General features: G+C 40.7%; 1 protein-coding gene across 5 annotated transcripts in view; it reads right to left on the minus strand.

Moving 5' to 3' along the window:
• LOC126484144 (transcriptional repressor p66-alpha) overlaps positions 1-26,840 on the minus strand; it is a 94,607-nt gene that overhangs the window by 42,509 nt on the left and 25,258 nt on the right. For 3 of the 5 annotated variants that reach the window (XM_050107538.1, XM_050107540.1, XM_050107541.1), the window contains exons 6-8: positions 15,965-16,089; positions 11,651-11,713; positions 1,877-1,972 (exon numbers count right to left, since the gene is read on the minus strand). In XM_050107538.1, the coding sequence (XP_049963495.1) occupies positions 1,877-1,972; positions 11,651-11,713; positions 15,965-16,089 (284 nt within the window). The remainder of the gene's footprint in view (positions 1-1,876; positions 1,973-11,650; positions 11,714-15,964; positions 16,090-26,840) is intronic. The other 2 variants (XM_050107539.1, XM_050107542.1) reach the window with 2 other exon arrangements.

Genomic DNA, 26,840 nt, shown 5'->3' on the forward strand with positions numbered 1-26,840 from the left:
CAAGATACCCCAACAGTCTATACAGGGTAAGAGTTATCCTCACAGTCGGGAATTCTTTGGACAGCTTTCAATTGCTGTCGACTACAAAATCAAAACAATAGCTGTTAACATGGCAACAGCAAAACTGAGGTATTTCCAGAGAGACACTTATACACTCGCATCACCTGATGTGTGAAGATAGTTCACATTACTTCATTTACAATTATAAATCATAATAGGAGGGTGATTCAAATGAAAACTTCAAAAGTGCAATACTTGTTTCCAATTATAACAATGAACAAAAAACTTGCGTCATTTTTTGATGTATTTTTCCTGACACTGAATGCATGTGTTCTACTGCTTTGGAAATGTGTAGACAGCTAGCCCTAAATGTGGAAAAATGTAAGTTAATGCGGATGAGTAGGAAGATCGAATCTGTAATGTTCGGATACAGTATTACTAGTGTCCTGGTTGACACAGTCCAGTCTTTTAAGTACCTGGGCGTAGCATTGCAAAGCAATATAAGGTGGAATGAGCATGTGAGAACTGTGGTAGAGAAGGCAAATGGTTGACTTCGGTATATTGGGAAAATTTTAGGGAAGAGTGGTTCACCTGTAAAGGAGACCACATACAGGATGCTGGTACGATCTGTACTTGAGCACTGCTGGAGTGTTTGGGATCCTTAACAGGTCAGATTGAAGGAGGACATCAAAGCAATTCAGAGGGGGGCCACTAGATTTGTTACACACATATATGTTACAGAGATGGTTTGGGAAGTCAAATGGGAATTCCTGGGGGGAAGGCAACGATCTTTTCGTGAAACGCTATTGAGAAAATTTAGAGAACCAGCATTTGAAGCTGACTGCCAACCACTTCTACTGCCATCAACATACATTGCACATAAGGACCACAAAGATAAAATACGATAAATTAGGGCTCATATGGAGGCATACAGACAGTCATTTTTGCCTAGTTCTATTTGCGAGAAGAACAGGAAAGGAAATGAAAAGTAGTGGTACAGGGTACCCTCCGACACACACACAATACTGTGGCTTGCATAGTATTGATGTAGATGTAGCTGTAGATGGTCAGAGAGGTGGAAGGAGAGGGAGAGGCAAGAGACGGAGGGAAGATGTAGTGTGGTAGTGAACAGGTGGAAAAGAAAGAGAAGGACAAGGACATGGTCAGATTGAGGGGGAGGAAGATATTGTCCAAAAGAGGGGGCAGAGTAGATCAACAAAGAAGGGGGCGGGGAGGAGATTGAGAGACAATGAGTGGTGAGGAGGAAATGAACAGTCAGAGGTGGGTGGATGAGGTGGGCAGAGACATGGGGAGGAAGTGTTGGACACAGACGGGAAGGAGGCAATGTGCGCAATGTACATGTTGAATGTGTACGCGAGTGTAGCCATGGGGAAAAGACTAGTACATAATAAACAATTAGAATGGCAGAAAAGCTCTCTGATCAGAGGGACCTTAGCATGCAACTATTTTGTAGTCAATTAAATGCACCATCTAAAACTTATGTCTCTGAAGTTTGTTGGTGGCAAAATATTATTACATTTGTAGCTTTACGCATTAAACACAAGAAGAGAAGAAGAAGAAGAAGAAGAAGAAGAAGAAAAAGGAAATAAGAAGAAAGAGAAAGAGAAAGAGAAAGAGAGAGAGAGAGAGAGAGAAAGGCTGCACATGAGTTTGTCACTAAATTTCTGTTATCTCTTGCAAACCCTTTGAAATATTTTGTCATACATAAATAACAGTGACTAAAGTTCAAGACTTTCTGGCTCTAATGTTTTTCCAAATCATAAACTGTATCTTACTCAATTCCTTTCTCTAATAGTTATTTGCTTAATAAGAATACCGTTTTATTATGACTACTACTTTTCTGCGATTTGCATACCTGCAGCAAAGTTTTCTCAAGCTGCTTTCTGAGGGCTAATTTTGCTGCTGCTTGCCGTTGAGCTGGTGTCTGTGTGTCCTCAACCCTTGGACGCTCCTGAAGAAATTATAAGTTAGATTTCTAAATGCTCAGTGTAATCTTAAAATTATCATAAAAATGTTACATTCTATCACAAAACATGGGACACAGTCTTCAGCAGAAATGACAATCGACTTTCTTCTTGGTCTTAAAAGTATTAACACTCTAAAGTAGTTTTCCCATGATTATTCTAAACCTTAAGGGTAGTTAACTACCGTAAAAGTAAGTATCAATTAAAGGGCTGAGCCAGTTGCACGCGGCTGCATTGTCAAACATGGTTCTTGACTAGTGACTAGACATGTAAGGTTTCCACACAAAAATTACATATACTGCCTGGGAAAAAAACCCAACACTTCAATTAAAAAAACTTAAATTACAAGCACTTACAGGACACTCACCTACTATTTTATGATAAAATATTGAATATTGTGGTAAGGTGTCATTCAGGTCTCGAACAATGGAAAAAAAGACGATCATAACAAATACAGTTAGAGACACAGAAGTAACACGAATGAATTTGAGGAAACTCGTGAAAGTAATGCTCCTCTGTCTTTGGTTTTCTTTACTTCACAGGTCCATCTTCTCATCTTCAAATGTGTGTATTACTTCCTCTTCCACCAAACACAGCATTCAGCCTTTCAGGCATGCTCCTGATTAACGTTTCGAATTTCTATTGAGGAATCATCTCCCTTCTTTCAGGAATTTCTCCCACAGGTCCTGTAAGACGCCCGAACAGTGTTGACGGGCACTCTTACCCAGCTGGTCTCGTATACAATCAATAGGATTCAAATCAGGACTTTGAGTAGGCCAACTGAGAGTATGTATTATTAGTCTCTGCTTCATTCATGAGCTCTTGCACAATTCTCACAACGTGCATTAGTGTAAAACTATCTCCCAATGGCTCGAAAGGCACAATGTGTTCCAAAAGGATTTTCTCCACATACTGATGAGTAATACGACTCCAAAGAACCATGAAGATGAAACTCATCTTTGCAGTCATACCGATTCCTGTCTACATCTATATCTACATCCATACCCCGCAAGCCACCTGACGGTGTGTGGCGGAGGGTACCTTGAGTACCTCTATCGGTTCTCCCTTCTATTCCCGTCTCGTATTGTTCGTGGAAAGAAGGATTGTCGGTATGCCTCTGTGTGGGCTCTAATCTCTCTGATTTTATCCTCATGGTCTCTTCGCGAGATATACGTAGGAGGGAGCAACATACTGCTTGACTCTTCGGTGAAGGTATGTTCTCGAAATTTCAACAAAAGCCCGTACCGAGCTACACAATTGGTCTGATAATCCATACGCTCTTACTTTGTTCATTAAACGACTGTAGGGAACTGTATCAAACACCGTGCGGAACTCAAGAAACACGGCATCTACCTGTGAACCTGTGTCTATGGTCCTCTGAGTCTCGTGGACGAATAGCGCGAGCTGGGTTTCACATGACCGTCTTTTTCGAAACCCATGCTGATTCCTACAGAGTAGATTTCTAGTCTCCAGAAAAGTCATTATACTCAAACATAATATGTGTTCCAAAATTCTACAACTGATCGACGTTAGAGATATAGGTCTATAGTTCTGCACATCTGTTCGACGTCCCTTCTTGGAAACGGGGATGACCTGTGCCCTTTTCCAATCCTTTGGAATGCTACGCTCTTCTAGAGACCTATCGTACACCGCTGCAAGAAGGGGGGCAAGTTCCTTCGCGTACTCTGTGGAAAATCGAACTGGTATCCCATCAGGTCCAGCGGCTTTTCCTCTTTTGAGTGATTTTAATTGTTTCTCTATCCCTCTGTCGTCTATTTCGATATCTACCATTTTGTTATCTGTGCAACAATCTAGAGAAGGAACTACAGTGCAGTCTTCCTCTGTGAAACAGCTTTGGAAAAAATCATTTAGTATTTCGGCCTTTAGTCTGTCATCCTCTGTTTCAGTACCATCAGATAATGATTCCGACAAGGTGCCCTGGATGAAATATCCACAGGGAATAGTGTTCCCCAGGCCTTCTCCTGACCCCCTCTCTACAGTCACGCAACTGCAGGTCATACCGGTGAAAACCACTGCTCCCTTTGTTGTACTTTCCAGCCAAACTATTCCCTTGTGGAACTAGGTCGAGTCTGTGATGCTCTCTGCCGAGTTACGGGTCTGTAGCAGGTCTTCTGGATTGACAATCGGCTTTTTCGGAGAATTCTCTCACTAATATTGATCTCTTGAACTTGCTGGAGTCAACTTCATACTTCACGGGCAATAGTGTGAAAGTTGAGGGGAAATTGAAGTTGAAAATAGTAATCATTTCTTGCTGCTGCTGTTCTTGGAGCTGATCCTGGTTTCCTTGCATAGTCCGTAACTACTTACAGTTCTAGAAATCTGGAATCTTCCACCAATAAGCTTTTGCAGCATGTTGAGGGCATGTTTACTCCAGAAATATGAATATGGTTATCACAGGAGGAGCCTAAAAACATGTATGACTGAAAGGGGAACAATGCAAGGTTCAACAATGTGTGTTACAAGAATGGGAAAACATTACTGCCTCACATCCAGTGAAATGGTTTTCAGGTTGAATAGGAACAAACAAGTAAGGCTTATAGAACAAACAACTGACACTTCATTGTTTGCTCACGAAGCAAGGCCAACAACACACCAATAACATTCACAATCTAATAATATAGGATAAAGTGCTACAATTTGACTAAATAGGTAATTGATCATTTGTTACATGTTGCATTTTTTATGCCAATGAGTGTATACTGATTTAAGAGTTGGTGTCCCATTAGAATAGGTTTTCTCGTTGCTTGTAGTAGCTCAAAAACTAGCTAGTCTGAGATTAAAGAACTGTAGCGACACTGTGAATCATGGAACATGGAAGCAACATTCATGAATATTGTTGAATAGCACACTACGAACTGTACTTTGCTGAAACTCATTCATTGAGTACAATAGGTACATGTGTTTCTATGAATGCCTGTCAGTATATTATTTTAGTATCTGCACTGGCACGACAACGCCATGACCTGTCACCATCACTATTCTAGCCAATAATGGCTTGCTGACTCACCAAGGAGCTGAATCCCAAGAGAGGTAATGAATCTTGATCCAGCAAGAGTAACAGAGTATCAAGTACACGAAAACCACACAGCATGAGGTGAAGGTTAGGTCCACAGTAGCTCATCCTGGCCCACCCAGGCCCACTGGCACTGGCAGGTAAACAACCGGATCAGTGGCTCTGCCCATGCCACACATCACACATGCCCTCTGTTGCAGTGCTGGGAGCTATCCTGTTGAAATACTGATGCTAGTTCCTCTGCATCAATTTCGAGGTCCACTGGTTGGGACACTAAAGCCCTCCCCCCTGTAAAGGCTCATAGGACTGAAAATGGTCCAGTTCATGCCCAGACCTCTGTCCCAAAACTGGAGAGGGCACATTTCCCAGCAGTGGGATGACCACTAAAGGCGACAACGTCAATGCAGCTTGCTCTGTCGGATGGGAGGCAGAATTATCGGAGTTGGGGCGATGGTTGATCCAGTGACAGGAGTGGAGGTGAGGACTCCACACAAGAAAGAAGAGGACATTGATTCAAATTGCATAGTCTCCACAGTGGGAGGTGCAGGCGCTAGACCCACTGGCAACTTATTCCTCTCTCAAAGGAAAGACCCTGAATGGTGTGGTGGGGGCAGCAGCAGGGAAGCACACTGCAGCAAGTGGATGTCTCCCACCAGCAGCACACCAAAACCAACCCTGGCAGCCATCCCTGGTGAAAGCAAGAAGATCAGTCCCAAAATGCAGCCCCATGAGTAAAAACAAGGTGGCGTGTAACAGTTCAAGGCACGTGAAACAGAGTGCAACGAATCCAGAAGACCTGTGGTTGGTGCCCATGTCTACATAAATGTTCCATTTGATTACACCCACTAACCAGCGTCACCCAGTGCGTAGCCAGGAAACTATACAGCACCATTACAGGATGAGGTCGACACAGGTTTCTTCATTCGTGTCTTGAACACACGCACAAAGCACTCCACCTCTGAGTTAGACACTGTGTGAAACAAGGTGGTAGTCAGATGCCGGATACCACTGCAAATGCAGAAGTCTTCTAACAATTCCACGAAACAAATTGACAAACATTATTGGAAATGAGGATCTGAGGGGAGCCTTTGGTAGCAAAAATGACTGACAACACATGAACAGTTGCTGTCGGCGCCATGGAGGACAGCTTGGTAATGTACAGAAATTTGGCAACTCATCAACCACCAGTTACCACATGCCTCCCACAAAGGGACTCGCAAAACTGATGTGTAACATGTCCCAAAGGTACTCCGGGACCAGCCAAGGGGAAAACCAATACAATTTTTTTTCCCCCCTTTTTTCTCTCCACAGGTCGTACAAGCCCACACGAGGTGTTCCATACTGTGACTGATCGCCAAATAGTAGACATGACGACACACCGAAACTGTCATACGAGTCATACCCCAGTGCAACACATGCAGCAGCTGAAGCATCCAAGGACGCAATGCTGTAGGGACAATAACTTGACAGCGCTACTTCTCCTTGGCAAGCCGGTCAACCCCCTGGACAATGTTGTGTCAATCACATAAAAGAAAAAAGTACACCACCTGGAATCCGCTCCCAAAAGTGCTTGCTCAGAACACCCAACATGGCAACACGGACAGTAGAAACAGTTTTCCGGAAAAGCTGGTCAGTGGATGAGACCACCTACATCGTCAAAGGATAATCCAGCAAAGTTCGCTGCAAAGTGTCACATCCAAGGAAAAAACAAGAGCCTCCTGTCGGTCAAAATCTGGGTCCAGTACCACAGGCAATCAAGATAGTGCATCCGCATTGGCATGCTGGGCCATGAACTGCTACCGAAGGTCATAAGAAAAATTACTAAGGTTAAGTGTTTACCTCAGCAAGTGATGGGCAGTGCTGTCCATGTTTGGAATGAGGGCTGAATAAGACAACCGGTGGCCTGTGTTCTGTTATCAGCAGGAACTTCGTCCCACAAATGAAAATATTTGACACCCTTTTGTCAAAGCCAGTTAAGAAGACAGCAGATGCGTGCAGCTTTGGAAGTGAAGTTACTGTAATATTAAATCTTGCCCAAAAAGATCTAATTTCTTCTGGTTCTCTAATGCCAGCAGATTGACGATGGTTTTATGCGCTTGTCCATAGCAATGAAATCATCTTTGTTTAGCACCTGACCCAAGAAATGAGCCTTTGGGAAAGAAGACTACATTTTTTTCCAATATGCTATGAAGTGCTTTCTCCACCGTGTATTGGGAAACCACCTGCAGATTCCACCAGAGCTCCGTGAAGCAGTGTCCAGAGGCAACTGGAAGTATGCATCACACTATTCGCTGTTCCTAAAAATACTGGTCCCCTGACAATTTTGCCAACAGCTACTCCAGCTGCGGAATGGAATAGGAGCCTGTGATATATTGGACACTGTCTGCTAAAAATCCCACAAAGATGCAAGGTGCTGTCTGGCTTCTGAACAACCACCAAACTGATGGCCCACTGACTTGACAAAATAGGAGAAAAAACACAGGAGTACTGTTATCTGTGCAAATCGTGCTTGACCTTATCATGCATGGCGAAGGTAATAGAAAGGGGTGACAAAATTTAGGGATTGCAGACAGGTTATGGGAGACGTACGCACAGAAATTTTCTGCCCGATGCAAGTTATTCTCGAACAGCTGGTCGTATAACTGTAGCAATTAGTCCAAATCTTGGAAGAGAACTGACAGACACTAGATGAACTTTGATAGCTATCTGGAAGCCAAAAACAGAAAAGGCGTCCAATCCAAAAATATTTTGAGCCAACGGTAAATCACCCCTTCAAAGGAACACACTGTTTACTAAGCGAGACAACTTGATCGAGTGGCCATTGCAATGCTGGGCAGCCCAACAGGCTGTCCACATTAAGTTAATTAGGCTTTCGGATGCTCCCATGCCCAACTGAAACTCAATCAGTTAGCCACCCACTACTAACGACAGCAGAATACGCTGGGACAATGTGTGTGGGGCATCAGAGATATCCCCCGAGTCCAGGTAAAATGCTGCTGCCATAAGTTCACGTGATTCAGCAATCTTAGCGACTCTGGCTAAAGAAGAGTCGGGCAAGGCTGAAACCTTAGTTTGAACCTCAAGGTCAGGAATTAAGTGGACAATCACATCCATATTTAGCAAGTCACCTTATGAGCCAATGTACTGGGGACATTCAAAATGACACTTGTGTAAGAGACCTCGCAGGTAAGTGATCCACATTACATACAACTGGCTGGGCTGCTTGTGGTGCTGGTTAAACTGCAACTATCATGCGACCACATGTGTGATGATAAAAATAGGGTGTAAGCAACCGACAAAGTTCATCAGAACCGGTAAATGGCTTCAAATTTGGAACAATTTCGTATAGACCTGCACAACTGTACGCCAACAAGGCAGTGTTAATAACTGGGTAGACAATATGCCTGACCTGTCAGTGCAGTAAAAACTGGAGCAGATCTTTCTGTAGCCTTGTCGAACGGTGTCAGGGGCAATGGGAAAGGAGGCTTTTCAGCAGGCAGCTGGCTCACTAACAGTGCAGCATGAGAGCGGATCAATTTCGCATTCCGTTTGAGCTGTGACTTGAGCTGCTCCTGCTGCGGCTGCTACTATTGCTTCTGGAGGTGCAACTGTTCCTGCCAGCATTGCATAAATGTTGGGTCCACGGTGGCCACAATTTAACACTATAAAAAGAAAAAGAGCTTTACACGTGAAGACTATCCAATATAATCCCTTTAGTTACTGCAATGGCGTGACAATGCTACGAACTATCACTTTTGGTACAAATGTAACTATTCTAGCCAACGGAGACCAGCGGGGGTGGGGGGGGGGGGGGGCTGAAGCTTGGGAGAGGGACTGAATCTCGACAGGTGAGTCAATTTACAGAGACAACCACGCTGGAAAGTACAACACACGCAACTGGCTCAAACAACTGAGAACTGAGTACACATAAACAGCATGGCGCAAGGCAAAGGCTAGGTCCACGGTAGTTATCTTAGTGTTGAACTGCCAGGCCTATTGCCCAGTGACTCTGTGCATGCCATGCTTCACACACACACACACACACACACACTCCACAGCAACTGTGTGTACTATCTCACTGTGATACCCTTGCCAGCTCCTCTGCATCCATCTCTTTGTCCACTGGCGCAGATCCCAAAACTATTGTATGAGGAAATTTAAATTTGACCAACATAAATCATTTGAAATAAGAGTAGCAAAAACTGCAACATCTGCTGTATCCACTCCCACATAAGAGTATTAATGAACAAAATCCAGAATAAAAAGGAAGAAATAAAAGATGAACAGGTCATCAGACTAAAAAAAAAGGCAAACAAAGGGGACAAAATCACAGGTATGCATCGATTGTGCAGCTGAATATTTTGAAATAAGACTAAATTACCATGAACCTAATCCAATAAAAGGAAACAGCTTCAAGAAGGAAATAAATAATGCACAATGTCAGAACAAATGAAGCAAGCTGCTTTCCACTCACTGATTGACTGGAGGCCAGAATGTATAAGTGAAGAGCATAAAATGTGAAGAAGATGGATGTTTAGTCACAGAAAGAGTGTAAAAGAAGATACACTAAGTGACAAAGAAAACAGAAGAAGAGTCTGAGTTCATTAGTTACAAAATGTGCTGAGAAGAACATAACAGTATTCGCAAAGAAGCAAGACAGACAAATTTAGTAGTAACTTCAGAAACACAAGAAAACATACAGCTTTTGAAAGGCAAGTACTTATTACAGTGTCCCATCTGCAGTTACAAAGTCTTGTCTGAAGGTGAAAATTCATACTAGGTCATAAAAACCATGGGCAACCACACCTCACTTTCGGCAATAATTCACTGCTTTCACAAAAACTAAATGGAAATTACACAAATATGGAGATACCAGTAAACCCCCAATTCTTTGACAAATCTAACTCCCATGTATAAAAAGCTTCAAAAGTCTGATTATTTTACAAGTAAGTCAATGTGTTAAATACAGAGTGTTTACACAGGCAAGGAAATAAAATTCCTGGATTTTTCCCAGATTTCCCAGTTTAAAATGCCTTTTCTCCAGGTGAAAATACCTGTTTTTCTGGGTGAAAACACACTTTCTCCCTGTTAAGTGACAGTATACCTTCCCTCAGAACTGAAACATATCAATCCTCCAAATGGTAGAGGTTTTATACGCCAACGAAGAACTTCCCAGCACTTTTTTGCCGATTGGGGGGGGGGGGGGGGGGGGGACACACACCACGTGTTGGGAACATCTTTGATGCACAACAACAGTACACTGCATATTTTTGTATTCCAAAAGCGTAATTCGAATTCCATCAAGCAGAGCACATGTTTCTGAAGCACTGAAATCGCTCATGTTATGTTATGTCACCAGCAAATGACAGCAAGTATTCAGAGTATAGGACATGGGATGTAGTGTAAGCTAACAGCAACATCACTGTTCAGTAGCGTGAACACACAAATAGGAAAAGTTTATGGTTTAAATTACTATACTAACAGCATAGCTACAAGAAAAGCTAAGCTTTCACATACAATATTGGTCTTTTTTAGCATATACACCAAACGCAAATGTGCTGGTAAAACTTGAAACAATGGCGTCTTGTGAGCCCAAAATTTTTCTAAGTGGCTGGCCTCAAAGTGCTCAGGTTTGAATGGGAGTCAAATGCTATGTGATTTAAGAAATTCATCACACTGTCTCACAAGTAACATAATTCATCTTGGGTAAAAGAAAATTTACTTTGAAAGTAACACTTCTCAAACCACCATTTGCAAAATTTTCCCACATCCTGTTAGAAGTTTTAGGTTCATCTGAGCAGCTGCCTGAGAGCACCAGATGACAGGTGTTACTGAGCATGCATAGCTACAATGACATAGGAGATGACGTAGGAAGCCCTTGCTTGGTGTTTCCTCTGCTCAGACACCTTTCATCGCATTTCTGTCTGGATTTTCATATTTAGCGGGATGTCACATGACCATGTGCAACAGTGTGGCATGTGGTTTGGAGGGGATATAAAGAGTGGGCAATTGCTTTATACATCTTATCCAGATAAGGAATGAAAAATTAGAGAGCAGGCCTTGGCACAATATTCATTTCAGAACTAGACGCTACAACTCTAAGTACCTTAATATTTCACTATGTGGAGACTTTAACATAGTTTTTTTTACTCTCTCTCTACACTCGGCAATATTGTTACTAAGCATTTTCAATCAAGTTGACGTTCACGCAATATGTATTAGTACATGAATTGATTTTACACACACACACACACACACACACACACACACACACACATATTTCCATTGCATTTCTCAATAGAAGAAAACAGGAATTGTTGATATTCAAGTTGCGAAAATAATTATGTGACACTTTACAATAAAAACTGGGGCCATAGCAGAAATATTGCATTGTTGTCCTATGCATGGTCTTGATGCTATTGTCCGAGAATGAATTCCTCAGACCTGTTACTCAGATGTGTTTCTGTGTTTAGTAGACCTCTGATATGAGTTACCTGACAGTAAGTGGCACACAAAAGATTATCTCTATTCACGTTATTTTACTCACGCTTTTACTTTATTTTATCATCATAATCATGTTCACGACAACACTAGTTGCTGAATTCAATGAAAAAGATGTCTAACTACATACCTGTTCTTGAACTTGAGGCACTGGCGTGCTTACAGTACTTTTGTTTTCCACATTTCCGAGCAGCTTAAAATATAGTAAAAATAATGTATTTTATACCACTATTTCATAGGTAACAAAGACTTAACTAGTGAATTGAGAAACAGAAACATATACGCAAGAACTATGGCACATATATTAAATTGAACACAAAATAAATCCGGAGACATTTAATTGGCAGAAAATAAAAGGAACATCTTGTTTCCGTTTCCACACAGTACAGCACAACAAAACATGAGTAAGACAACACAAATTTAAAAATCATTTTCCAACAAAAACAAGGCAATTAAAGATGAGGATCACAAGAAAGGAGGGTATTTTAATTTATACTGACTAAAGCCAAGAGTTCAATATCCTGCTTACCGAATAGCAACATGTGCCACCTGCAGCTTATGAAAGGAAGTCTCATGAGACAAACTATTTGTCACAATAATTTTAACTAAACTTTCACATCTACCATGAAATTTTGACATTCTGAAGGCCAAAATTTTATTATGTTCTGGTCTTGTGTACTATTATAGCCAACTTCAGTACTGAACAACACAATATTCAAACTAATTGAAAATCTAATGAACAATATGAAACACTACATGATTAACAACTTAGAGAGTAACAAGAAACAATAACCTTCCATCAGGCGAGGCAGATCAAATTTATACACATCAAAATTTTCTGCCAATTAATTGTTAATAATCTAACAGTATTTTTGTCTTCTCTGAACACTTTTCGTTGTTGTGTGTTTCAGTATTGGAGCAACTGTTTTCCTGTCAGGATATGTGCTGACTGGTCAGTTTGAGACACTGTACTCATTTCCATTTCATTACAACATTGCCTTTATTTGATTATCACTAAAAGTAGTAAAAAGGTACTTTAGGATGTAAAATGCATTCTTTTTCTTTTTGGATACTTCAGTCATTCATTATGGCTGTCTGAATATCAAATTGACACTCTGGCTGCTTTATTTTCACAGAAATTATGTCTTTTGGATGGGGTGTACTTCGTCATGACAGGCTACAGTAAGACAAGTTTCTCAATCCAAAACAGAAAATGTTGTTTGAAGAAAATAATACTAAAGTTCAAGGGGATTTTGGAGATTAAACTGACATAGATTATAATTACGAAGTTGAAGTTCAACAGGAAGATTCAGAAACAGAGGAAGACGACACGGAAGTATTTGATGGAAACGACCATTTCTATGTTGGAAGAAACAAAGAGATAAATGGAACAAAATTCCACAAGCACAGGCAGTAAGCTTCAGTACCCACAGTATTGTCTGAATCCTACGTGGATGTATGGCTTGGTGAAAGCTGTGAGAATACCGTACGTATGCAGGAATTGGCTCACAAATGACAACATGCTGTTCACTGTGAGAGCTTCATTTTATCATGAGATAAATGTACAACCTAAACCTGTTATAGACCTGAAAGCCTTCAGTAGCTTGTTGTTGTAAGCTAGTGTTAACAAAAGTGACAAACAACATTTTAGAGATCTGTGGTGAATTGATGGGGTTGGTAGCGAAACATTTTGCCTTATAATGAACATGAAAATGTTTCAAATTCATCACATGGTACCTTGGATTTGACAACTGTGCTACTCACCACGAAAGGGGACAATCGGGCAAGATACAGCAATTTAGGAAAAATTTTCCACATTTGTTCAAAACTGTCTGAAGTCCTATACTCTCAGAGAAAATGTTAAAATATTTAAAAAGCTGGGAGGATTCTGCAGAATTTGCCACTTTCATCAACAAATACTCAGCAAATCAAACCAGTATATGGTTACGACCAAAATGATTATACTGCATTACTAACAAACACTTCGGTTGATGATTTTGACTGTGTGAATGTATTGATTAGTCGGATCAAAATGTGATGGCAGGCAACTGGTTTACCAATATCAGTTTTATAGAGGAGTTACCATGAAAAAATATTTACTTTGTTGGGATGATGAAGAAAAAAAAGATTGAGATTCGTCTGGAATTTACCACTAATAAAGGAATAGCTGTCACCAGTTTGCTTTTAAGCTTTAAGAAAGAATGTACTGTAGTTTCCTATCGCTCTTAAAAAGGAAAGTGTGTGACTCCAGAATCAATCTTGCAGGAGAATAGTTCAATAGTTGCTGGCACCTTAGGTATTTACATGAATCTTCTCTAGAGGCTAAAATGATGGCTTACAATATGTGAATAAATAAAAAACTGATAAGTTATTGTTCCAAAATTAGTCAAAAGCCTATCTGGCTAATGCATTTTGGAAATTTTTGTTCTGACTTGCAGCGAAATGCCTTTTCTCTTAGCACTTCTACTGCTGTGGTGCTCTAGTGTCATATTTGTCTTTCCGTAAAGACATTTGTCATTCATAATGTGTTTGATTAGTTAAAATTAATAGAAAACAAGCTAACGAACAATGTGATCAATTTTATGCACTGTAGGTGACACTGCTGTGGAGAACACTGCACCCCACATTGTGTCACAGTGTCTTAAAGGAAACCTGGGCAGGGTTGCCACAAGTTTACCCAAGTGAAATTCCCCAATTTCCAGGCAAATTTTAGCATTCTTCCCTGATAAATTTCAAGTCTCAAGGTAAAGTAAAGATATACGTTGACAAAAAACGTGTAAGAACTTTTGTATTTCTCCCCCATGTGTGCAAAAATCTAGGTACTAATATCAACATCTTTTGCCATGAATTGGTTTAAGATTTAGACAGCAATTAAGACCACTAATGTTATTTTATTTCAATGGAACAAAACACATTTGGTGACAAAAATAGACATTTCCTTGGGATCAGAAGACAGATTTAAAATACCTTCACTGATTTCAGAAATAACCTCACAAAAATGTAGGTGTCTTGAAAGAAGTGTGCAAGGCAGGGAAGAGTTGTGTAAACCAACACTATACGTGACCGCCGATTAAATGTTGGTTCTACTATATTCTTTGTTGTCAGTTCTTACCCACTGTGTTATGTGCATTATTTTATAATTATTGTGTGATTTTTCTTTCAAGAATATATGAGTATGTAGCGTCCAAAGCGCCAGCGACTGCCACAATTTTCTTCTTATTGTCCAAACTTTCTAATATACAAACTACTTTCGAGGTGCCAAAATGCACTAGAATAAATAAAATGACTATAAAACACCACACAGTAAATGTACTTGTGGTGTGACACTCGCAATTCCTGAAATTCATCACCCATGGCTTCTGGCCTGCCGAGGAGCACCGCAGTCCCAGGTACATGGATAAATCACAAGAATCCACTGCATTACACCACACACAAACAGATCTCGCCTGCACGTAGAATAGTGGGAGTAGATCCGACAGACAGGGCTTGCACATTAGTGGGAAACAATGGGCTTCAGTTTGGCAGAAATGGCCTGTAGTTTTGGGCCATCATGGGAGTACACTCGTGCGGCCAGCTGTTAACATGCCTCAGACACCATGTTGATGAAATGAGACCGCAGTGATCAATTCATGCAAAAATAACTTGCCCAAATACTCTGAGAATCAGTACTAATGAGGACAGGTAGCAACTCACCACAAAAAGTGTCGCTGAGCCGCAGACAGGCAGTGTAGAAAAGAAAACTACACTCTCACAACTAAAATTTTCAGCCATAGCCTTTGTCAGAAAATGAGAGCACATACACAATCACACATTATCTTAGATGCAACTCGCGCACACTTCACTGCTGTCACCGGCCGCTGCGTCGACAGTTTCTGAGAGTCAGATCCAAACAAATAACTCCTTACGTCCCCTGCCTCTCATCGGTAGCTGCTAGGCTAGTAGCAAGAAGTGGTGGTAGCACTGACTGCAAGCTGAGTTGAGTGGTAGGAAGGGGAGGGAGTAGGGAAGCGGCGCCCAGCCAATGTTTATGCATGACATCTTGCAAACAAACCATTTCATCTATTGAGACAAAAATGAAAATTTTCCAGGTTTTTTTCTTTTTCTTTTTTTTCAAATTTCCCTGATATTTCCCAGGTTTCCCTGACACATCTGAAATTTTGTCATATTCCCTGATTTCCACAACTTGTGGCAAGCATGCTGGGATTAAATGCCCAAAAATTTTAGTCCAGGGTGCAAGCCTAAGGCATCATTTCCAAAGTTCACTATACAGCATCACATAGCAAGAATCAGATCCTCAATCTACATGGTAACAAAAGAAGAAGTAACAACAGAATATCAGAATCAGTGGAAATAATCATAAAAGTAAGGAACTCATCCATGAATTATTGAGATGTTTAACTAGTGAACAGAGGTACATGCAAAAGCGAATCTGCACTTCACTTACAGGTTGTGCTGGTATTGCTGGGGGTGCTGGAGAGTGGTGGGTCTCTTTTGGTCTATCCTGTGGATAACCTAGAACCACATTTGGCGGAGTGTTGACTGGAGTACGTCCTCCCAAAGAACTGCTCCCTGTAAAGAGGAAAGTATTACTTATTTGACAGCACACATACTTCAATTCACTGTCACATCTATATTTTGTTATTTCGAATAATGCAGGAGTAAGAAATTATATACATATAAGAAGTCGAAAACAAAATATGAATTACAGCGCAATTAATGTCTCTCTGACAGAGAGGTCTTCACAAATGGAACACCTGCTCATATCATATCAATGTTGTTGGAGGAGGAAATCTGCTTTGGACCTAAAGTAACCAGCCCTGCATTTCCTTTATGTGATTTATCTACACCATGGTGTATCTAAATCAGGTGTCTGGATGGGGGTAGGAATCACACTCCAACTGCAGAGAAGTCCAGAGTCTTAACCACTGTGTCACCTCATTTGGACAACAGTAACGATATGCAGAATGAGATTATCACTCTGCAGCGGAGTGTGTGCTGATATGAAACTTCCTGGCAGATTAAAACTGTGTGCCGGACCGAGACTCGAACTCGAGACCTTTGCCTTTTGCGGGCAAGTGTTCTACCAACTGAGCTACCCAAGCACGACTCACGCCCCGTCCTCACAGCTTTACTTCTGCCAGTACCTTGTATCCTACCTTCCAAACTTAACAGAAGCTCTCCTGCGAACCTTGCAGAACTAGAACTAGCACTCCTGAAAGAAAGGATATTGCAGAGACATGTTTCCCGAAACATCCCCTAGGCTGTGGCTAAGCTATGTCTCTGCAATATCCTTTCTTTCAGGAGTGCTATTTCTGCAAGGTTCGCAGGAGAGCTTCTGCTAAGTTTGGAAGGTAGGAGACGAGGTACTGGCAGAAGTAAAGCTGTGAGGACGGGGCGTGAGTCGTGCTTGGGTAGCTCAGTTGGTAGAACACTTGCCCGCAAAAGGCAAAGGTCTCGAGTTCGAGTCTCGGTCCGGCACACAGTTTTAATCTGCCAGGAAGTTTCAGTAACCATATCACCTGAGAAGGCTCTGGAGAAGCAGTAGTTATAGAATATTGTCACTGTTCTAAAGACATAAATTAAGAGCATAATTAATTGCATGCCATGTGATTCATGTAACTGGAATTACTTACCCACCCTCCACCCCCACATTAGAACTCAACAACATACCAAACTATTTCAGTTAGGTTTGTATAGTTCAAATAAGGGCCTTATGAACAAGTAGAGGAAACTCCTGAATAAATCCCATAGGAAGAACATGTGAACATGAAACTGTATGTTTATGCAATGGCCAGCTCTAATAACAATAATGACAAGAGCTGTTATATGGCAAAGTTTGTAACTACAGAAAAAAGTTATCAAAACTGTTTTTACAGACTTTTTAAATTCTACATTACCAAAACTGCAGCAGTCTGAAGCTTCTTATCTTTTAATCCTGCAGACTTAGGCCGTGTACTATGTGAGCGACAGAAGCGAGCGACAAAACACAACCGTAGATGTAGTTATGGAAGTGTCCTACATGAGCGACATCTGTGTCGCTGCCTGTCTCCCGCTGCAACTGTTGACGTTTGAATTCAAACTTGTTTGAATCTTGTCGCTGCAGCAGGCGCGACACAGAGCAACAGCCACGTGTCTTCTTGGCAATGCAGTGGAGTGGACATGATGGTAGATATGAATTATTTAACATCCGATTTTAAGGACAATATTCGCTGAAAAAATTTGATTCTTCCACAACTTATAGCTCGATATCTTTAAACGATAAAGGTCTGAATTTATTTTCGTTATTCATCACAGATACTGTGCTGTGCCAAATTTATAAGAATTTGCAGAGGTATAATCACGTTGTGTAGACTTTCCGTATAGTTCATGTAAGGCCATACATTATTGCGTATGAAATGTAACCAATATATCTAAATTGTATTTAAAGTTGAGACCGGAATGATATCCCTTTTCATTGTTGAGATATCAGTTGTTATATCCGCGGACGGGTCGCTCATGGCGCATCCAAACCTTTCCTGCACTTCGGGAATCAAGTGCTCGTAAAAATCGTCGTATCTCATAAAAGGTTCAAGATATCGAAACGATGAATTTTGGAAATGACAGCATGCAGAAAGGACTATTTTATCATACGATTAACACTCTATACATTTTTGCAAACGCGTGAGCAGAGCAAAAATAAAGACTCCCTATAACTTACACCATAAGGTTTTGTCCAAATTTTCATAGCCAAACAAAGGGACAGAAACAGGTAAAGGGGGTATCAAAGTGACCAGCATGAGGTCTAGTCTGGCATGAATATTTAACTGCTTGAAAGTAATCAGGGTAATTAACTAAAATTTAATTAATAACTGAGGAAAAATTGAAATATTTCACGAAAAGACGCTGCTAAATGAAGTGGCAAAAATTTCATCTGTTCAAGACCGAGCTATATTGCACATAAAAAGATACATTGGTGCAGTATATAAATGTCAAAAAGGCTTCCTTCGAAACAAGTATGTTAGAAAGGCAAACGATGAGTCAGTAAGATCATTCTTTCTGAATAAAACTTGAAATTAAAAAAATGAAAGAAATCAGTCTAATATTTTACGAAATGATTTGTGTAAAAGAAATAAGTAGATCAGAGAAATGTTTCACTCGCCTTTCCAATGATGCTCGAAATCATGAACAGAAAATGAGGTGCACCAAACGTTTCCCTAATATTTTTTATTTCATACTTATAGACAATACATTACCCAAAACATTTGACTTTCTTTTCAAAACTTTTGTAAGCTTTACTTTTACAGACTATTTAGAGCCATTGAAATGCTCGGCCTTAACGTTGACAGTTGTTGAATTACGCTTGCAACATCAAATATGTGTAAAATTTCATGGTTCATTGTAATTTATTAGGAATTAAATGTGTCTGATATATTGGGATAGGTGTGAAGATCAAGTTCTTTGGCAAGACCTTAAAAATATACTTAGCGATGCAGTGTAAACAGTATATATAAAACTTAGTACACAGAATTGTCACTGGGTCAGTAAAAATATAAGAACGACCAGGAATTGAACCCAGTATCTTTTCCAAACATGTGATCACAAACTTTATACCACAGCTTTATACCACTTTATACCACAGCTAACCTCTGTTAAGTAGTATCAATCTGTGTACTTATGTTTGTAGTTAGCATAGTCAGTCATGTAGTTAGCATACCTCCGCATTTATTGGCTGTTAGAAGTTCTTGATCATGTAAAAAAAAAAAAGCATTCGTATTTAATTTATTGACGAGATAGTTGAATGCTCCTCTGCTCATTCATGTGTATTCAAAGAATTTGTCTGGTGATCTTTGTAGTTGATGATATTTATGAAATTCTCCATGGAGATTCCTCCCTTTGTAAATTTCATGCAGAGCATTCCTTTTCGCTTTATTTTCTTAAGTAAACCAAATTCTGTAGCCTTACTCTCCAGCTACAGTGTTCCACAAGTTAGGGACGCCATTTTATAGAAACAGCTGGTTGGCTCTAAGCAGCCATCTTGTAGCATGACATGGTCGCATGCACGCAGGTCACCCAAGCTTTTTGCCCGATGCTGCTGATTGTCGCATATTCATAAGTAACTCGCTTCTATCGCTCACGTTAGACACGGCCTTAAACTTGATCAAAGATACTTTATTTAGCTCACTACACATTAACTCCAATTGTTAGTCATGAAACTTCAAACAACGATCCCTTTTCACAAAGGATTTCTTCTCAAAATATACACAACCCAATGTTACAGGAAAGTGCCCAAATTGTTAATGGTTGTTTTTATTTTATACCTTTCTTATTCCAGCCTTCAGTTAACAATTTATTTGTTTAAGAAAATTTGGTTTAGCATAGACCAAATTGCTACCTTTGAGTTGTCTTAATTCCCCTACTTTTCACGCTCACAATATCCTTTAATTTTTTTCACAATCTTATTCTTTATGCTATTTTACAGGTCTCAGGAGAATAGTGTGGAAATACCAAGCAAAGAGTGTAACTATGTGACAAACATGCTGATTCTGTTCAAGAAAACATGTTCCACATCACGTTGATAAGAGAACTGTTTCAGTCTGCTATGGAACATGCAACGAACTAATAAGATGATGTGGGAGGAGTGCAAAAAATAAATGTATCAAAATGACACTCATGAGCATGTCTAACCATAAGTCGGTAACACCAGAGAAGTAGCAAAAACAAATAAGGGTAAGAGCAAAGGTTTGGGTAAAGGTTCTGAAAAACAATATGCTTGTTCGGTACTGTCTTCCTACAGAAGATACATATTTTGGGGTTCTCCAGACTGGCTTGTGAAGAATAGGCATGCAATAGGAATAAAGAAAAAACGTTGTACATTATTTCAAGGATAAAACTGCTGGGAAAAAGTGGATTCGTCTCTTTTTCAATAACTACAAAATCATACTGACAGAAAGAACGTTCACCAGAACATCTTAAAGCAAGGCCTTTGTATTTTAGCAAGCAAAAAACACAAAAATTCTAAGCAATACAATTCTATAATATTTTCCGTTATTTAATCCTTTTTCACAATTTCTAATGTTATTATGACCTTTTGTACTAGGATCTAGTTTATATATTCTTTTTCAAATTGTGAGATGTTTGGAAATAAATTCTTTCTTTCATAAATTACTACTACTTTATGTAACTAGCACATAAAAAAGGAAATCCAGTAAAGACCCCTTTTTACGCTTTTCAGCAGACTGACTCAAAAAACGCAAGAAGTGTAAAATGGAGGAAAGCACTGGAAAAATAACAAGCAAAAGCGAATAAATTACTCTTACTGACTTTCTCTTTACATTATACAAAATATAAAATTTAAAAATTAAATTCTGTCTATCCAAAAATAGTCTGAAATAATGGATTGCTTTTGTTTCTTTCTAAAAGCAATTAGCTCTACGTGTCTTTCCACAGTTCGCAAAGATCAATCACAAAGGCAGTGGCCATGTGCTGACACACACAAGTGCATGCATAAGGGTAGCTCTTCGTTCCAATAGTGTAAATAAAACATGGAAACAAAAGTCTTCCGCAAAACCACATTAAAAAGATATTCGCATTCTAATGTGAAACTTATTGATGATCATTATAAAATCACAGGAAATAAAACTTCTAACACAATATTGGTTCAAAACGCTAAAGTTGGCAGTCTTCATAAACAGGCAACAATAGGCACAAAATCTACAGCTTGTTCTTGACAAGTGGGTCACTTGGCTCAGGGACGTCATGGGCGAAGAAGAGGCTGGAAAACGTCGTCATGTTATGGAGCATCTCGAGGAGGAATGTTCATAAGTTTGTTTGAGTAAGGGTATCACAAATGGATGAAACCATTTTCAAACTGTCTCTACTGCGCACACACAGCTTTCAGATAGTTTTGACCATCAGAACCCTTTGTGTTTACTCAAATGCATATTTCGAGTGTTTCTTTGTTTCACCAGTGATTGACATCTACATCTACATCCATACTCCGCAAGCCACCTGACGGTGTGTGGCGGAGGGTACCCTGAGTACCTCTGTCGGTTCTCCCTTCTATTCCAGTCTTGTACTGTTCGTGGAAAGAAGGATTGTCGGTATGCTTCTGTGTGGGCTCTAATCTCTCTGATGTTATCCGCATGGTCTCTTCACGAGATATATGTAGGAGGGAGCAATATACTGCTTGACTCTTCGGTGAAGGTATGTTCTCGAAACTTTAACAAAAGCCCGTACCGAGCTACTGAGCGTCTCTCCTGCAGAGTCTTCCACTGGAGTTTATCATCTCCATAATGCTTTCGCGATTACTAAATGATCCTGTAACGAAGCCAGCTGCTCTCCGTTGGATCTTCTCTATCTCTTCTATCAACCCTATCTGGTACGGATCCCACACTGCTGAGCAGTATTCAAGCAGTGGGCGAACAAGTGTACTGTAAGCTACTTCCTTTGTTTTCGGATTGCATTTCCTTAGGATTGTTCCAATGAATCTCAGTCTGGCATCTGCTTTACCGACTATCAACTTTATATGATCGTTCCAATTTTAAATCACTCCTAATGCTTACTCCCAGATAATTTATGGGATTAACTACTTCCAGTTGCTCACCTGCTATTTTGTAGTTAAATGATAATATGTATTCGCAGCACATTACACTTGTCTACATTGAGATTCAATTGCCATTCCCTGCACCATGCATCAATTCGCTGCAGATCCTCCTGCATTTCAGTACAATTTTCCATTGTTACAACCTCTCGATACACCACAGCATCATCTGCAAAAAGCCTCAGTGAACTTCCGATGTCATCCACAAGGTCATTTATGTATATTGTGAATAGCAACGGTCCTATGACACTCCCCTGCGGCACACCTGAAATCACTCTTACTTCGGAAGACTTCTCTCCATGTTTATGGCCCTCTGAGTCTCGTGGACGAATAGCGCGAGCTGGGTTTCACACGATCGTCTTTTTCGAAACCCATGCTGATTCCTACAGAGTAGATTTCTAGTCTCCATAAAAGCCATTATACTCTAACATAATACGTGTTCCAAAATTCTACAACTGATGGACGTTAGAGATATAGGTCTATAGTTCTGCACATCTGTTCGACGTCCCTTCTTGGAAACGGGAATGACCTGTGCCCTTTTCCAATCCTTTGGAACGCTACGCTGTTCTAGAGACCAACTGTACACCGCTGCAAGAAGGGGGGCCAAGTTCTTTCGCGTACTCTGTGTAAAATCGAACTGGTATCCCATCAGGTCCAGCGGCCTTTCCTCTTTTGAGCGATTTTAATTGTTTCTCTATCCCTCTGTCATCTATTTCGATATCTAACATTTTGTCATCTGTACGACAATCTAGAGAAGGAACTACAGTGCACCTTTGTTCTCTTTGTGCTGCTTAAATGTTTCCAATTTAAATAATGAAACAGTGCACCCGTTGCGCGTTTTTTTCATGGTTAACACTAGGCATTTCAAGAATTTATTCTCATTGTAAAGCACAAGTATTTACACAAGTATTTTTTGTTCTGTTTGTATGTGTGTTGTGTCTCTCTTGCATGTACTGTGCCTCCCACATCACGCAGAAAAATAAAACCGTGCACGCGCACTCACTCACTCACTCACTCACACACACACACACACACACACACACACAAAATGTGAAATTCTGCAAACAGTACAAGTGATGGGTTATGTGTGTGTGGTTTTATGCATAATGAAAGACATGTAGTATCTTAAACCTCAAAAACATGACTACAGTGCAAGACAGGCAGCAGAAAACATGCAATACTGACACAAACATTTGATCATGACAATGAGACAGTCTCAAAATGCATCGTGCTAAGCACGAAAAAGAAAATGTACGTGGTGTGGGGTGTCATTATTTAAAGACCAAATGACAGTTGTTGGCTATCCAAAAGCATCAGTTATGATGAACGAAATTGAATCACATGTTTCTGCTTGATACTTGTGATCGGCACTTCTTGGAGAAGCTGCGATGTAAAATGTTAACCAAAAAAGTTCTTAATAAGACGCCACTTTCCTCATTAACACCCTGTTTTATTTCACATACTTTGATTATATCAATATAATGGAAGGAAACATTCCACGTGGGAAAAATTATATATAACAACAAAGATGAGGTGACTTACCGAACAAAAGCGCTGGCAGGTCGATAGACACACAAACAAACACAAACATACACACAAAATTCAAGCTTTCGCAACAAACTGTTGCCTCATCAGAAAAGAGGGAAGGAGAGGGGAAGACGAAAGGAAGTGGGTTTTAAGGGAGAGGGTAAGGAGTCATTCCAATCCCGGGATTGGAATGACTCCTTACCCTCTCCCTTAAAACCCACTTCCTTTCGTCTTCCCCTCTCCTTCCCTCTTTTCTGATGAGGCAACAGTTTGTTGCGAAAGCTTGAATTTTGTGTGTATGTTTGTGTTTGTTTGTGTGTCTATCGACCTGCCAGCGCTTTTGTTCGGTAAGTCACCTCATCTTTGTTGTTATATATAACATACTTTGATTATACGCATACAATGAAAAATTTGATACACTTCCCTCGTTGATTTTGGAACACAAATTTTGTTGCTGATTGATTAATACATTGCAGGTAATTAGTACTAATGTTAATACACTACAATGCAGTAATCCCCAAACTCCATAAATACTGAAAATTATCTGCTTTGAAGAAAAATTATCGTTGGTTTGGTTGGTAGAGAGTGGCTCCATTATGTCCTCTGGTTATGAATCTGGTATGCAGCTCAACTTAACAAATGTGTAATAGTATAGCACGCTTATTTCTACCTATCCCACATCCCCTTTAACGTGACTCAAGTTAATGTGTGCATATCATTTACAGCAATAAGAATAGTATGTTGTTTTTGTTTTGCTTTGTTTCAGGGAGCCACAACTAAGGTCATACGTGCCGATGTCAGAACCATGAAACATGGAAATGAAAAGGGAGTTAAAAGCGACTATACACAAAGCTCAATCAATGAAAGGAAAGACAGCTAGAAAAGCAGCACCTTTCTCTTGGAGGAAGGGCCATAAAAGTGTCGTAGAGACAATCGAGATCCTGAACTAAAGATAAATTGACCTTCGTCATATTGTTACGATGGATAAAAAGTAAAATGCAGTCGACAGCCCATGCGTCGTTCGCTAAAATGGCTGATAACTCAAATGGGAAACATAAATTAGAATATAAGTGGCTTAAGAAAAAGGGCATTCCGTAAGGAAATGGCGAACTGTCTAAGGTTGATGACAACGGGCAGAAAGTGGTAGGGGATCACCACTTAAATGTCGATGGCTAAAAAGAGAATGCCCAATACGCAACCTAACTAAAATGATATGGCAAAATGGCCGAGAGGAGATTGGCCAAGCCACTGGAAAAGGTTTAATCCCCCCGGAGTGTATGGCTTTGAAGGGAAGACCAGTGACAATGCTACAGCGACACCACCTGCTGACAGATGGCAACACAGAGATCGTCAGAAGGAATGGAAGAATTAGTGAGCTGAGGTACGTGGACTGTAGCCTTGGCAGCAGCGTCGGTGGCCTCATTTCCGGTCAGACTGACGTAACAAGGAGCCCACATAAGCATCACGGTGGCTCCATCAAGAGTGAGACAGTGGGAGTTCTCCTTGACCCGTTGCGCTAAGGGATGGACTGAGTATGGCACAAAGAAGCTCTGAAGGGGACTAAGAAATCGGAGCAAATGACACAATTGAAAAGTCTGCAATGCCAGATGTACTATGTGCCTTGATACAGGGCAAAGAGCTCCGCTGTAAATACTGAGCAGTGTTCCAGAAGCCAACACCGGAAATTGTCAGTACCAATGACAAAGGCACACCCGACACCACGGTCAGTCCGAGAGCCATCAATGTACAGACAGGTACTAATGCGAAGTTCTGTGTGAAGAATGAAAAACTTACAGCAATAGAGAGAGAGTCTGGAGTAGCGTCCTCAGGAAGCGAATGAAGTCTAAGATAAACTTGGGCCACTGTACGAAGCCAAGGTGGTGAACGGTTCACAGCCAATGGGAAAGCGGCAGTTAGCATGAAGTTAAGCTGCCAGAGCAGTAGCCGAAAGTGAACTCTGGGAAGTAACAGAGAAGAGGAAAGCATAACAGTGGTAGTCTGGAAGCTTCTGCATACAAAGACTCTCAACTGGGGTAGTGTAAAAGGCACCAGTGGCCAAATGGATGCCATGATGGTGGGTTGTATTAAGACGGCATTAGATGGATGGACATGCAGATGTATAAATGAAACACCCATACCCCAGTTTCGAATGGACAAGAGATCGATACAAATGGAGAAGGATGATCCAATTTGTTCCCCAGGAAGTACCCCTGAGGACACGTAGGACACTGAGGGACTGAGTACTGCGGGCGACCAGGTAAGACGTGGGAGGACCAAGAAGGTTTCCTGTTGAGCATGAGCCACAGGAATTTTGTAGTTTCAATGAATGGAAGAGCAACAAGCCCACGATGTAAAGATGGTGGCAGAAACTGATTGCGCCACCAGAAACTCATAAAAACAGTTTTGTCAGTGATAAAGCGAAAAGCCAATGTCAAAGTTCCAAGAGTAAAGACATGCAAGGCAACGCTGAAGACAACGCTCAAGGACACAAGTCCCTGGAGAACTACAACAGATGGCAAAATCGTCAATGAAATGAGAGCCAGAGATACCCAGTGGGAGACAGGCCGTAACAGGGTAATGGTGATAGCAAAGAGGATAACACTCAGGACGGAACCCTGAGGCACACCATTTTTTCTGGATAAAGGTGTCTGACAGGGCAGAACCTGCATGTACCTACACAACTCTGTCTTTTAAAAGTGAAATGGGAGAGGCACCTCAGAAGCCACCAACGTAGAGAGTACGGAGGATACCAGTCCTCCAACAGGTGTCGCAGGCTTTCTCCAACATGACCAGAGTCTAGTATTTCCGTAGAAACCATTCATGACATAGGCTGACAAAGTGGCAAAATGGTCAACAGCAGAGAGTATAGTATGTGACCCTCAAGTTATTAGCTCTTGTGATTGGATCCTCGTATGCAAGAAAGAAAATTCATTCATTTTGAAAGTGAACTTAATAGAGGATAGTACGATCTTTTTGCTTTTGATACTCCAGGCTTTATACAGGGTGGTCCATTGATCGTGACCGGGCCAAATATCTCATGAAATAAGCATCAAACGAAAAAACTACAAAGAACGAAGCTTGTCTAGCTTGAAGGGGGAAACCAGATGGCGCTATGGTTGGCCCAATAGATGGCACTGCCATAGGTCAAACGGATATCAACTGCACTTTTTAAAATAGGAACTAGGAAATTGTTTCTGAACATCTGCAAATGTAG

Source organism: Schistocerca serialis, chromosome 6, assembly GCF_023864345.2.
Source record: "Schistocerca serialis cubense isolate TAMUIC-IGC-003099 chromosome 6, iqSchSeri2.2, whole genome shotgun sequence".
Lineage (NCBI taxonomy): Eukaryota > Metazoa > Arthropoda > Insecta > Orthoptera > Acrididae > Schistocerca > Schistocerca serialis.